The 12847-nt window shown below is 42.0% G+C and overlaps 1 protein-coding gene across 4 annotated transcripts in view; it reads right to left on the bottom strand.

The window, feature by feature from the left end:
- Window positions 1–7157: 7157 nt before the first annotated feature.
- The window catches only part of LOC106875030 (3 beta-hydroxysteroid dehydrogenase/Delta 5-->4-isomerase), a 15878-nt gene continuing 10188 nt past the window's right edge, over window positions 7158–12847 (bottom strand). For all 4 annotated transcript variants that reach the window (XM_089362401.1, XM_089362403.1, XM_089362400.1 and 1 more), the window contains exons 4-5: window positions 8354–8569; window positions 7158–7726 (exon numbers count right to left, since the gene is read on the bottom strand). In XM_089362401.1, the coding sequence (XP_089218527.1) occupies window positions 7164–7726; window positions 8354–8569 (779 nt within the window). In that variant the 3' untranslated portion in view covers window positions 7158–7163. The remainder of the gene's footprint in view (window positions 7727–8353; window positions 8570–12847) is intronic.

Below are 12847 nucleotides of genomic sequence, written 5' to 3'. Positions count from 1 at the left end.
CTCCTATCTTCAGAGATGAAATAGGATCCCCTCCCCTCTAAAAAGTTGTTCTTTGCCAATATGTATTATATGGTTTTGAATTGTAGAATTTTTATAGAAATTTTTAAAGCAGGGTTTCAGTCTAAAGGGTGGTGGTCATTAATCTGTATCTACAAACATTATATAATGCCACAGTTTAAGCAGTATTCCACAGTACCCCAATTTTTCTCCTTTTACATTTTTAATTCCTATGCAACTTAGCATTACCGAACACTCCTATGCTTTAAGGTTTTAAGTTGGATAAAGTAAAGTAAGCCTACACTAAAATATTGATCTCTTCAGAAAGTTCGGCTTTTGTGTTGCTCACATATTGTTTATATACTTTTTTCTTCTATGAGAAAGATCTTTGGAATAATTATCCTTTACCATTCTCCAATGTTGCACTTGTAGATATATTTTAATTGGTGGCACTGTTATCTGCCATCCAATTTCAGTAAGTTGGAAATCTGATTGTGTCACACAAGCAGTAGCAACACTGTCACCACCCCTGTTTAGGTAAAAACTTGCAAAGAAATGATCAGTCATAAAAACAGAGGCAACAACAAACTATGTTTGCAATTGTATTTGTCTGAGCAAATCTGATTGGCTTTTGGTAATTGAAAACCTCTCAATCTCACTTGAAGCTGACAAAGTAATAACAAAAGCAAAACTATTTTAAGTAATGTAATTAAATCAGGTTTATATTTTTCTCAGCACAGACACATCATCCAGGTTCTTATTCACTTGCAACTTGCCCCTGATTGTAAGAACTTTCTCAACCCCCTGATCTTAGCAGTTAGATTAATATGCCAGATATCGCAATCACATCACCATCAAATTTTACATTTTCATTAAAAAGAATTATGCATTGTATATTAACCATGTGTCTGGAATTAATAATTTGATCATCATAGCAAAAATGGGTCTAAATAGCCTAACCTTTTCAATAGTCATTAGCTGAAAGATTTTAGAACCACCCAAAGGTCTTAACATTAAAACGATTCTGTTAAGCTAAAAACCCGGTCCCTTCTCTGCCCATGACTTTTCTTGGGGTTCAAATTGGACATTTGCCACATTGGTCTGGGATGACCTGCAAAGATCACTGACACTTTCCTGGACTATATTTTTATGAAATTTGCTTGGGGTTTTTTTTTTTTTTTTTTTTTTATTTCACTTTTTGGAAGGGACTGTGACCTGTAGAGTTTACCAAATCAGATTGATCTGTTACTTGAAACCATTACAAATCAACAGCTGACAGACAGTAAAGGTAAAATCAAGGAGAAGGGCTGAATGGGATATGATGGAATACAATGAGTGATGAGTGCCTCAACAGAAGTGGTGAGCCAGTCCAGTCTCTGAAGAGTGTACTTAAATAATGGGCAGAATGGAATTTGCGTGTGCAGATAGCACTTTTGAGTTATGTGCATAACCTCGACAGCAGACTAGATAGATACGATAGGCCATTCTAGAAAAATAAGCAAGCAATGCATCTGGACCAAAAAAAATTGTGATTGACTTCGTGCCAAACATCCAAGTGGTCTCTCTCCTCAAATGTTTGTGTAACGTGTAGGGGTGATATATTATTACATTGTGGATCTAACAACCTGAGATTTACTAATGAGTTGTTTTATACTTTAAACTTCCGAACAGCAAAACCTGTTACGTGTGTTCTTAAAGAGGACAACTATGAGTTGAGGAGGGACATGCCTGAAAGTGGTTTCATAGTCAACTGTTTAAATCAGTGGTTCTCAACAGTGGAGACCCTCATAGCCATTTGATGCCTTAAAATTATATTTTTATGATTAAATATCAGGAATTGTGTGAAGAACGTTTAAATATAGTTGAAATATAACGAATTTATTACATATAAGTTTTGACACAAGGCCAACAAGATCGAGGTGGATCGATTACATTGACGAAGTGCTCAACTGGTACTTATTTTATCAACCTCGACAGCATGAAAGGCAAAGTCGACTCTGGTGGAATTTGAACTCAGAACGTAAAGACGGATGTAATGCCGCTAAGCATTTTGCCTAGCATGCTAACAGTTCGCCACCGCCTTTCATTACGAATTTTTAACAAGATCTTCCAGGGACCCGGTTGAGAACCACTGGGTTAGCTATTTCTGATGGGTCAGAAGAAGCATGTGCTGTCATGGATAACTATCATGTGACAAGTCAAGCTGATTTGGAGTGCCATAGGAACCAGGTGGTAGGATGAATGCAGTATTAGATGTGTAATTGATATTGACAATAATATTGTTAGGATGAAACAAAAGTGCAGACTATTATGGACTGAAGGAAGTTGTGTTTGGTGGTGAGAACGTGACGAGGCATTTGTGTGGGAGATAAAACAGCTGGGGGTTGCGAGAAAATGTTTCTGCTGCTGCACTATTGAAGAGAACGAATATGAAGGCTAAAAAGGGCTGTAAGTATTGAAGTCGACTTGGGAGACGTTTGAAGTGAGATAGACGTCCTCGAAGAGACATTGAAATCGGTGGTTAGCGAGAAGCAGTAGGGGAAACGTATTTTGAAAATTGACGAAAAGAGATTAGTCTCCCAGCATTCCCGATAAGTCGCGGTGAGAACGAAATTTAAGCATGCACATACATCTCTGCAGAGTACTTTTTCATTAGTGTAGCCTGGTTGTTGTTGGCACTCCGTCGCTTTCGACGTCGAGGGTTCCAGTTGATCCGATCAACGGAACAGCCTGCTCGTGAAATTAACGTGCAAGTGGCTGAGCACTCCACAGACGCGTGTACCCTTAACGTAGTTCTCAGGGATATTCAGCGTGACACAGTGTGACAAGGATGACCCTTTGAATTACAGGCACAACAGAAACAGGAAGTAAGAGTGAGAGAAAGCTGTGGTGAAAGAGTACAGCAGGGTTCGCCACCATCCCCTGCCGGAGCCTCGTGGAGCTTTTAGGTGTTTTCGCTCAATAAACACTCACAACGCCCGGTCTGAGAATCGAAACCGCGAGTCCGCTGCCCTAACCACTGTGCCATTGCGCCTCCACAGTGTAGCCTGGACTATACAGCTAAAATACATCACGGACTGTTGGTCGTAGGCGATGCGAAAATGTATTGAAATGAAAAAAAATACTGAGTTATCTCGCTTGACATGTTCAACTAACATATATATCAAGAATAGGGATTCGAAGAGCTCACAATTTGGCTCTCCCCTAAATGTATGCCTAACAAGACGGACACAACCAGTGTTGGTTTGTTTACATCCTCGTAACTTAACAAAAGGGAACAGCAGAATAATTACTCTTCCTCTCTTTCTCTCTCTCCACACAAGTTTAATTGTATCATCCGTTAGAAAATTTTATAGTTCTTTTATGACGTCATACTAGATTCGTTGTTTCTCCATTTCTTCAATGTTTTGAACATTTGAGCAGACACCGATGCTGGAGTTGTAAAGCTTTCAGACATTTTATCAACTTTATTATGATTGAGAAAGGTTTACTTCTACCGAAGAAAGAAATAGATGAACGAGTGTACATGCTTCAGTTCCATGTACGACTGTACAGAAATGAAACAGTTACAAAAAACACTGATGGTATTGTATATGATTTCACACATCATAACGAATGTCGGGTTATGACCGAGTGTAGATTGCGAAACAGGCGGCTGCAATAGTGTTCTGCAAAGGGTTTCTGGGGTAGCCTTATTCGACAGGGTACGTAACTCCGAGATCAAGATATCTCTCCAGGTCGAACCACTACGTCTCCGTATTGAAGGGGCGGTGGTGGGTCACGGCTCCGGTACTACAGACATGTGATTAAGATGTTGAAGGAAAGAATTGCAAGAAAGATTTTTCAAACAGAGCCACCTGGCAGGATACCTAGGGTTAAACCAAGAATGAGATAGTTGGATAACATCTATAGTCTCAGTTGGTCACGTTTGGGAATCCAGCAGGTAAGTTTAATGACCGTTGCTTATGATAGGACCCTGTGGAGGATGGTGCCTGAGGATTCTACTCCAACGACCTTCCCAGGAATAACTGAGCGGAGATGGATACATTACGAATAAATAACTATATTCTCTAGAATTTATTCTTTACAAATATATTTTTCTTCTTCTTTATCTACCGATAGTCTCATTGGTAACATTGATCGTGGAGAGGGTCGACCATCGGTACATAGCGGCGGTTCTCGGGGTGGCCGGGCTGGGCCCGACTTTCCGAGGCTGGATCGCTGCTTTGTACAGCAACATCGAGTCTGTCGTTCGAGTGAATGGTTTCCTTTCGAAACCATTCGAGATAAACCGCTCTCTTCGCCAGGGATGTCCCCTGTCTCCATTTCTGTATGTACTGGCTCTTGAGCCATTGCTGCGAAGGTTGGAGGCAATAGGAGGCAACGCGCGTGATCTGAGTGGAGAGAAGACGGCGACCGCGTATGCGGATGGCATCACCATCAACGTGTCGGATGAAGGGCAGTTACCTTGTGTAGAAAACGGCATCAGTAGATACGAAGCGGTGGCAAGAGCAAGAATTAATCAGGATAAGTCGGTCGGCTTGTAGCTCGGCAACTGGAGGGGCTATTCGATGCCGTCCAATAACGTTGCGGGTCGTTGGATGGAAGGTCCTGTTAAGATGCTAGGGGTCTGGTTTGACCCAGACTTCCAGATAGAGAAGAATTGGGGTGAGCTAACAAGCAAGGTAACTGCCCTAACCCAGATCTGGTCTGGAAGGGCGTTATCGCTGCTAGGAAGGGCGGAGGTGACGCGTATGTCTATTGCATCCGTTATCACCTACCATCTGACCGTTGTGCCTTGTCCTGATTCGTGGCTAAGCAAGTTGAAGAAACTCCTCTTTCGCTTTTTGTGGAAATTGGGGAGACGAATGGGTGTGCAATACCTGAACAAACCTAGATCACAGTAAACTGCTAAAAATTTAGCTTCAACAATCGAGCCAAAGAGGGAGCGATGTGACCGCTTGACTAGTGAGAAATAGCAGACAAATTTCCAACAACTCACAACAGACTGACTGGGTGTTCTGTACATAATAGACATGGGGAAAAGATGAGTTGGTCACGGCTGGAATGTCTTTGATCAACGGTCTATTTGATCAGAGTTGATACGAGCTTAACTTTAAAAACTGTTTCTACCATTGGCACAAGGCCTGAAATTTTGGGAGCGGAGTAGTCGATTACATCGACCTCAATGCTCAGTTGGTACTTATTTTATCGACCCCGAAAAGATGAAAGACAAAGTAGACCTCGGCGGAATTTGAACTCAGAACGTAAAGCCGGAAGAAATACTTCTTAGCATTTTGTCCTGCGTGCTAAAGTAGGGAATAATGAATGAATAAGGCATGCATCGTAACAATTTCACAGTCGTAGCGCACTAAAACTACAGTTACCTCCCCTGATGCTAAGAGTAATGTCCCCTGTAAAAAGCAACTCTGCTTCAATTAAACAACGTAGAATAAATTCAACCTTTCCCGGATTTGGCATAACTACAGAGTTCTACCCCCCCCCCCCACCAGACTTTGGAAGGTCATAACTTTCAGAAAAATGAATATTTTTTAATGAAATTTTTTTATGGATATTGTATTTATTATGTAGATTCCGAATATACAAAAATTTCCGGTGAAAGTGTTTTGGAATGGGGGTGGGGGACAATTTTCGGAAATTCCAACAGAGTCCATTTAAATTCTTCTTAACTTCCATGAAAATTAATATTTTTCCGTGAAATTTTCTACAAATATACCTTGATGTATGTACATTTCGAGCATGTAGGAAATTTGAAGGAAACAACTGCAGGTTATTTTTTGAGAAGTGTTCCCCACTCGGTGGTGTTTCGGAGCAAGTCGTCCATAATTGTTTCATTTTTCTCTATTATGTGCGTATGTGCATCCGTAGATTTCTATTGAAGTAATAAGCAGAAAAGAGAAGCCGTCATAAGAAAACTTACGTTAAAAATAACATGCACATGATTTTTTTTTTTTTTCTCAATAGAAGTAAATTCCAAAGTAAACGTTTCTAGTAGAGAAGTAGAAGAGAACAGAAGCAGCGTATTACTTCATTACAAATCTACGGATGCACATAGCAGTAACTCATCTTCTTGCAAGTGATATATAGAAAAGTAGTACAAGCATTGATGTTGCAATTAGCCCGTGAGCTTCTTAAGACCAAGAAAGATAGAGATCTGGTGGTATCAGTGCAAAGAAGTGTCAGGGATTTGTCTCCCCACAAGTGCATTTTGCACCAAAAGCCAGCCAATATGAGTTTCTCTCATGGAATCTACAGCAGTATAGTTTGTTCTAACAGAACATCCATATTTAAGTCTGGATAAATATTACCCATCACAAAGGAATATCTGTCAGAAAGAATACAATCTTTGAGAATTGTAAATTGAAATTGGAAGAAGTCCCATTGTGTGGCACCTTGGGCAAGTGTCTTCTACTATATCCTTGGGCTGACCAAAGTCTTGCGAGTGGATTTGGTAGATGGAAACTGAAATACGTGTGTGTCAACCACTACTGCTTAACCGATTACTGGTGTGTTTACATCCCTGTAACTTAGTGGTTCAACAAGAGAACCCAATAGAATAAGTACCAGGCTTAAAAATAAATAAATATCGGGGTTGTTCATTCAGTTAAAACTCTCCAAAGCGGTGCTCCAGCATGGCCACAGTCTAATGACTGAAACAAGGTAAAAGATAGAAGACAATCAACTAAGAAGCACCAACTCTTCCACTGTAACGATGACCACAGATCCACTCAAATAATTAGTGTAGGAGTGGCTGTGTGGTAAGTAGCTTGCTTATGAACCACATGGTTCCGGGTTCAGTCCTACTGCGTGGCACCTTGGGCAAGTGTCTTCTACGATAGCCTCGGGCTGACCAAAGCCTTGTAAGTGGAAGAAACCTGTCGTATATATATGTATATGTACATATATGTGTGTTTGTCTGTCTGTGTTTATCCCCCCAACATTGCTTGACAACTGATGCTGGTGTGTTTATTTCCCTGTAACTTAGCGGTTCGGCAAAAGAGACCGATAGAATAAGTACTAGGCTTCCAAAGAATAAGTCCCGGGGTCGATTTGCTCGACTAAATAGCGGTGCTCCAGCATGGCCGCAGTCAAATGACTGAAACAATTAAAAGAGTAAAAGAGTAACAACATCAAACGCAGCTCGTTCAATTAAGTTTTATTTTCTTATAATATTTTCTTGATCTCTGCAATGCCTCTTCAGCATTGAATAATGGCCGGAAGCCTAAGTACGTCCTTGCTTTGTCATTTTTAAAGGTCAGTGTCATGTTGATGTACTTGATACTGCAGATGGGTGGTTGAGTATTGATTTTGACCAAGGGAGATATCAGCCACAAAAACAGATCCCGGATGCTCAAGAGACCATGGATCAACCAATATGGGATGTATACTGGCATGTGCTTGAACCCACGGTCCTGAAGATAGGGTTCTAGGGTTGTGTAGATGCTGGTCACAGGTGTGTCGTCGGGCACAAAGAAGCATTGACCTTGTACGTTTGTCAGTTTGTTGTCGAGGAGTGTCCGGTTAGCCATTAGAAACGCCCAGGCCACATTGCCTGCGTAGGATACCTGGAACATGGCTTTACCGTCGCCAACACAGACTGACCATCCACCTGCACTGTGGGCAGACTGAAGTGCGGAAGGAATGAGGAACGGGTCACCTTCACCGTACATGACATTTGGACGCAGCGAAACGGTGCACAGGCGTCCACCTGTGGGAGAATAATAAAAATTAGGATGGTATTCACGGCTTCAGTAATAATGATGATGATGATGATGTTGATGATTATGAGGGTGATGATGATGATTATGAGACTAATAACGATGGTGATGGTGATGATGAGTGTTTCCAATTTAAGCACAAAACCTGAAATTTAGCGGGAGGGGATTAAGCCGATTATGTTGATCCCAGTGCTCAACAGGTGTTTACTTTATTGACATTGAAAGGACGAAGAGCAAAGCCGACCTTGGCAGAATATGAACTCAGGACATAAAGAACCTTAACAAATGCTGCTAAGCATTTTGTTTTGCATGCTAATGATTCTGCCACATCACCACCTTAATAATAATAATAATAATAATAATAATAATAATAATAATAATAATAGTAATAATGATAATAATAATAATAGCCATGTGTCAAGAAGAATTCTTTGGGGTTTGAATAATTCATGAAGAAATAAGCATTACATTTGACAGAGTAATCTGGATGTTGAAGGGTTAAAACACTTAGAATACTGCCCCAGCATGGTCACAGGGTAAGGATTTAAACCAAGTAAAAGAAAAACAGAATGTGAAGATGAAGTTAGATAAGTGAAGATTTTAGCCTTTCCTCTTACCGTTGGCAAGGTGTGAACCATTTGCTCTACAGACTAAATCTTCAGCCTCGTGCTTAGTTTGTGGGTATCCAGGGAAAAGGAAACAGCTTGGTGTGGTTGCAGTGTCCTCTGTGCCTTCAACTATGTCTTTATCTCCTACAACAACGTCTACAGTGCTGCAGAAGATAAGTCGTGGCACACTCAGTGCGATGCATGCATGGATAACATTCTCTGTGCCTGTGTGAAAAGGGGAATTAGTATTGGACATTGTTAAGTCGCTCCTATCTACACATACACACATTCTTTACCACACACATACACTCTCTCTCTCTCACACACGCACACACATACTCTGTCTTTTGTCTCTCACACACAGACACTCTCTCTGATGGTTTCAGATGATGGTTTCATGATCCTTTGATTGAAAAGTTCTGAGGATCCATGAGCACATACTGCGGGCAACTTTGACTTTATTGCTGATGTGTCCACTAAGGTTGCTGTTGACAAATACACCTAAGTCTCTGATATTATCTGATGGTTCAAGTAGGTCTGACGGTAGTGTATATGGTTGTTTGAGTGTGCCCTCTTTTCCAAAGTGGATGAGCTCAAATTCTTCTTCGTTCAATTGCATATTGTTTTTCTGTGCCCACTGGGTTACTGTGCATAGGTCCGATTGAAGCATCGTTTGATCATATGATCCCTTAATGACTTTCTGGAACTTAGAGTCATCTACAAATATTTTAATGGTCGCGTGTGAACATGGGAGAGAGCAGAAGTGAAGACCCACTGAATGCTTTAAGTTCTCCAAAAATGAAAAAAAACAAAAAACAATCGATGAGTGGAATAAATCAATAAACCGGTTACTTCAATGGAATCTGTAATGTCATTGATATAGACAATAAAAAGAAGTGAACCCAGCACAGTACCCCTGTGGGATTCCACTGATGACTTTTGCTGGTCTTGAGTGGATGCCATCAACCACAACATGCTGGGTCCTGTTTGTTAGGAAATACCTAGTCCATTGAAGTAGCTTTCCACCGAATCCAGTGTTGGATAGTTTTCTTAACAGTATATTGTGGTCGACTCTGTCAAAGGCCTTGCTGAAATCAAGGTATATGACATCTGCATTGGAGCCCTCACTTAGTGCATTTAAGATGTCATCAAAGTGGCGGAGCTGTGCTAGGCAGTCCCTCTCACCACGAAAGCCATGCTGGTTGCAACTTAGGAGATGATTTTGTTCTAGGAAGGCTGTTACTCTTGAACTCAACACTCTCTCAAATACTTTGATATGTGAGGTGAGTTGAGATTGGACGGTAGTTTACAAGAAGTGATTTATCCCCCTTTTTAAAGATAGGAAAGACTGACTGGGAGAGATTTTGAGGGATAAAACCGGCATCCAGTGATTTCCTCCAGAGATTTGCAAGAGGAGCTGCAAGTTGCTGTCTGCATTCCTTCAGCATTCTAGCAGGAGACCTGCCCAGACCCACTGCTGAATCAGGTTTGATTTTACTGTTGCAAGGATATCAGTGGCATCACAGGTTATGTTAGAGAAGACATGTTGAGGATTCAAAGAAGCAAAGCTGCTTGAGTCAACTAAATCAGAGTCACTGAAGACAGAGCAGAATTGACGTTACAGGATCTCAGCCATATCTTTGGCATAACTAGGAAGGATGCCATTTCTGTCAACCAGTGGGCCGATAGAGGAAACTATTGTCCTATCTGTTTTTGCAAAGGAGTAAAAGACCTTAGGATTATTCTTGAAGTTTTTAATAGCCCAGGCTTCTTCTGTAGCTCTTTGGTCACTTATGAAGGTTCTCTTACAGTCCTGCAGTTGTTGCTTCTTTGATTCCAAGGTTGTTAATGTTCTCGATTGGAGGTTATGCTGATGGTGGTATTTTAGAGTATTGATTTTTCGGTTTATTCTGAGCACTTTTCTCTGTTTTGGAACCCTGCATCTACTGTTATTTATGAGTCTTGAGGGTTCGTGTTTTGAGCAAATGTGAGTAACTGTGTCCTTGAATAGTTGCCATGCGTCTGTGTTTATTGTATTATTGGAGGAAGCAAGGGTGAAGGACCAGTCCACTTGCAATAAGTCTTGAGTGATCACACTCCAGTTTGACTTATGCCAATTCATATTATCAAATGGGTGCATTGGAGTTAGTGATTTATGCCAAATTTTTGGGTGCTGAAGGTTGAGGTTACAGAGTACTTCATCATGATCAGACAAGAGGGTTCTTTCCACTGTGATGTTATGAATAGTGTTAGTATGGTTGCTTAGCACTAGGTCCAAGACACTTTGGTTGTTTCTGGTTGGGTCATGGATGAGTTGTGACAGGAATATATGTATATCATCATCGTTATTAACGTCTGTTGTCATGCTGGCATGGGTTGGACAGTTTGATGAGCTGGCAAGCTGGGGAGCAGCACCAGACACCAGTCTGATCTGTCGGTATGGTTTCTATGGCTGGATGCCCTTCCTAATACCAACCACTTTACAGAGGATGCTGGATGCTTTTACGTGGCACCACACAGGCACTTTATGCGGCACTGCAGGGGTTCTTTTATGTGACACAACCTGGGTGCTTTTACATAACATTGCATGGGCACTTTTATGTGGCACCACCAGCAGGATTGGTCTGAACACTTCTGCTGTGGGGTACAGGTCTTCTTGAGTATAGCCAGGTGTCAGGTATCTTGGTTCTTAGTCATCCAGCTTGAAAAGGTTCAGCTTCTGAGATCATTCTTCAGTACTTCCTGTCTCCCTGGGCCTCCCACTTCCACATCTTCCATCCACTTTGAGAGATCAGCACTTCTTTATGGAGCTGTTTGCATCCATCCACATCACATGACCAAACTAGTGCACACAACAACCAATTTCTCTTATGCCTAACTTCTCTCTCAAAACACTAGCACTCTGTCAAACATATACACTTACATTACACATCCAGTGGAACATACTAGCTTCATTCCTTTCTAACTGTCACCTGTCCTCTGCATTCAGGGCCCATGTCTCACTATCAAGTAGAATTGCCATCCAAATTGGTATATGTAGTTGTGTGTGTTTGTATGTATATATATATATATATATATATATATAGATACATACATACATATATATATATATATGTATTTATCATCATCATCATCATCATCGTTTAACGTCCGCTTTCCATGCTAGCATGGGTTGGACGATTTGACTGAGGACTGGTGAAACCGGATGGCAACACCAGGCTCCAGTCTGATTTGGCAGAGTTTCTACAGCTGGATGCCCTTCCTAACGCCAACCACTCAGAGAGTGTAGTGGGTGCTTTTACGTGTCACCCGCACGAAAACGGCCACGCTCGAAATGGTGTCTTTTATGTGCCACACGCACAAGCCAGTCCAGGGGCACTGGCAACGATCTCGCTCGAAAATCCTACAGGAGCCAGTCAGGCGGTACTGGCAACGGCCACGCTCAAAATGGTGCATCTCATGTGCCACCCGCACAAGAACCAGTCCAGGGGCACTGGCAACGATCTTACTTGGCTTGCCGGGTCTTCTCACGCACAGCCCATTTCCAAAGGTCTCGGTCCGTAGTCATCGCCTCGGTGAGGCCCAATGTACGAAGGTCTTGCCTCACCACCTCAGCCCAGGTCTTCCTGGGCCTACCTCTTCCACGGGTTCCCTCAACTGTTAGGGTGTGGCACTTTTTCACGCAGCTATCCTCCTCCATTCTCACCACATGTCCATACCAGCGCAATCGTCTCTCTTGCACGCCACAACTGATGCTTCTAATGTTCAGCTTTTCTCTCAAGATACTTACACTCTGACGGGTATTCACATTGACATTACACATCCAACGGAGCATACTGGCTTCATTCCTTGCGAGCTTACGTATGTCCTCAGCAGTTACAGCCCATGTTTCACTGCCATGTAGCATGGTTGTTCGTACGCATGCGTCATACAGTCTGCCTTTTACTCTGAGTGAGAGTCCCTTTGTCGCCAGCAGGGGTAAGAGCTCTCTAAACTTTGCCCAGGCTATTCTTATTCTAGCAGCTACACTTTCAGCGCACCCACCCCCACTACTAACTTGGTCGCCCAGATAGCGGAAGCTATCGACTACCTCTAGTTTTTCACCCTGGAATGAGATAGAAGTTGTTTCCTGTTTGTTTGCAGTCTTTATTGCACCTGAACATCTGCCACAAACAAAAACTAACTTGCTAGTTAACCTGCCTTTGATGTTGCTGCACCTCTTATGTGTCCATAGCTTGCACCGGGTACATCTTATAGAGTTACTACCTACTCCTTTTCTACATACTGAGCAGGGCCATCTACCTGAAGGGGTTTGTGTTTTATCTACCTTCCTACTTATTAGGATTTTGGTTTTAGCTAGGTTGACTCTAAGGCCCTTCAATTCTAGACCTTGCTTCCACACCTGAAACTTCTCCTCTAGTTCTGATAGTGACTCCGCAATTAGGGCAAGGTCATCAGCATAGAGGAGCTCCCAGGGGCAACCTGTCTTGAACTCCTCTGTGA

Source organism: Octopus bimaculoides, chromosome 14 (assembly GCF_046866305.1).
Source record: "Octopus bimaculoides isolate indiv1 chromosome 14, ASM4686630v1, whole genome shotgun sequence".
NCBI classification, from domain to species: Eukaryota; Metazoa; Mollusca; class Cephalopoda; order Octopoda; family Octopodidae; genus Octopus; species Octopus bimaculoides.
Note: the sequence above shows the minus strand (reverse complement) of the source record. Positions and strands in the feature narration are given on the sequence as shown.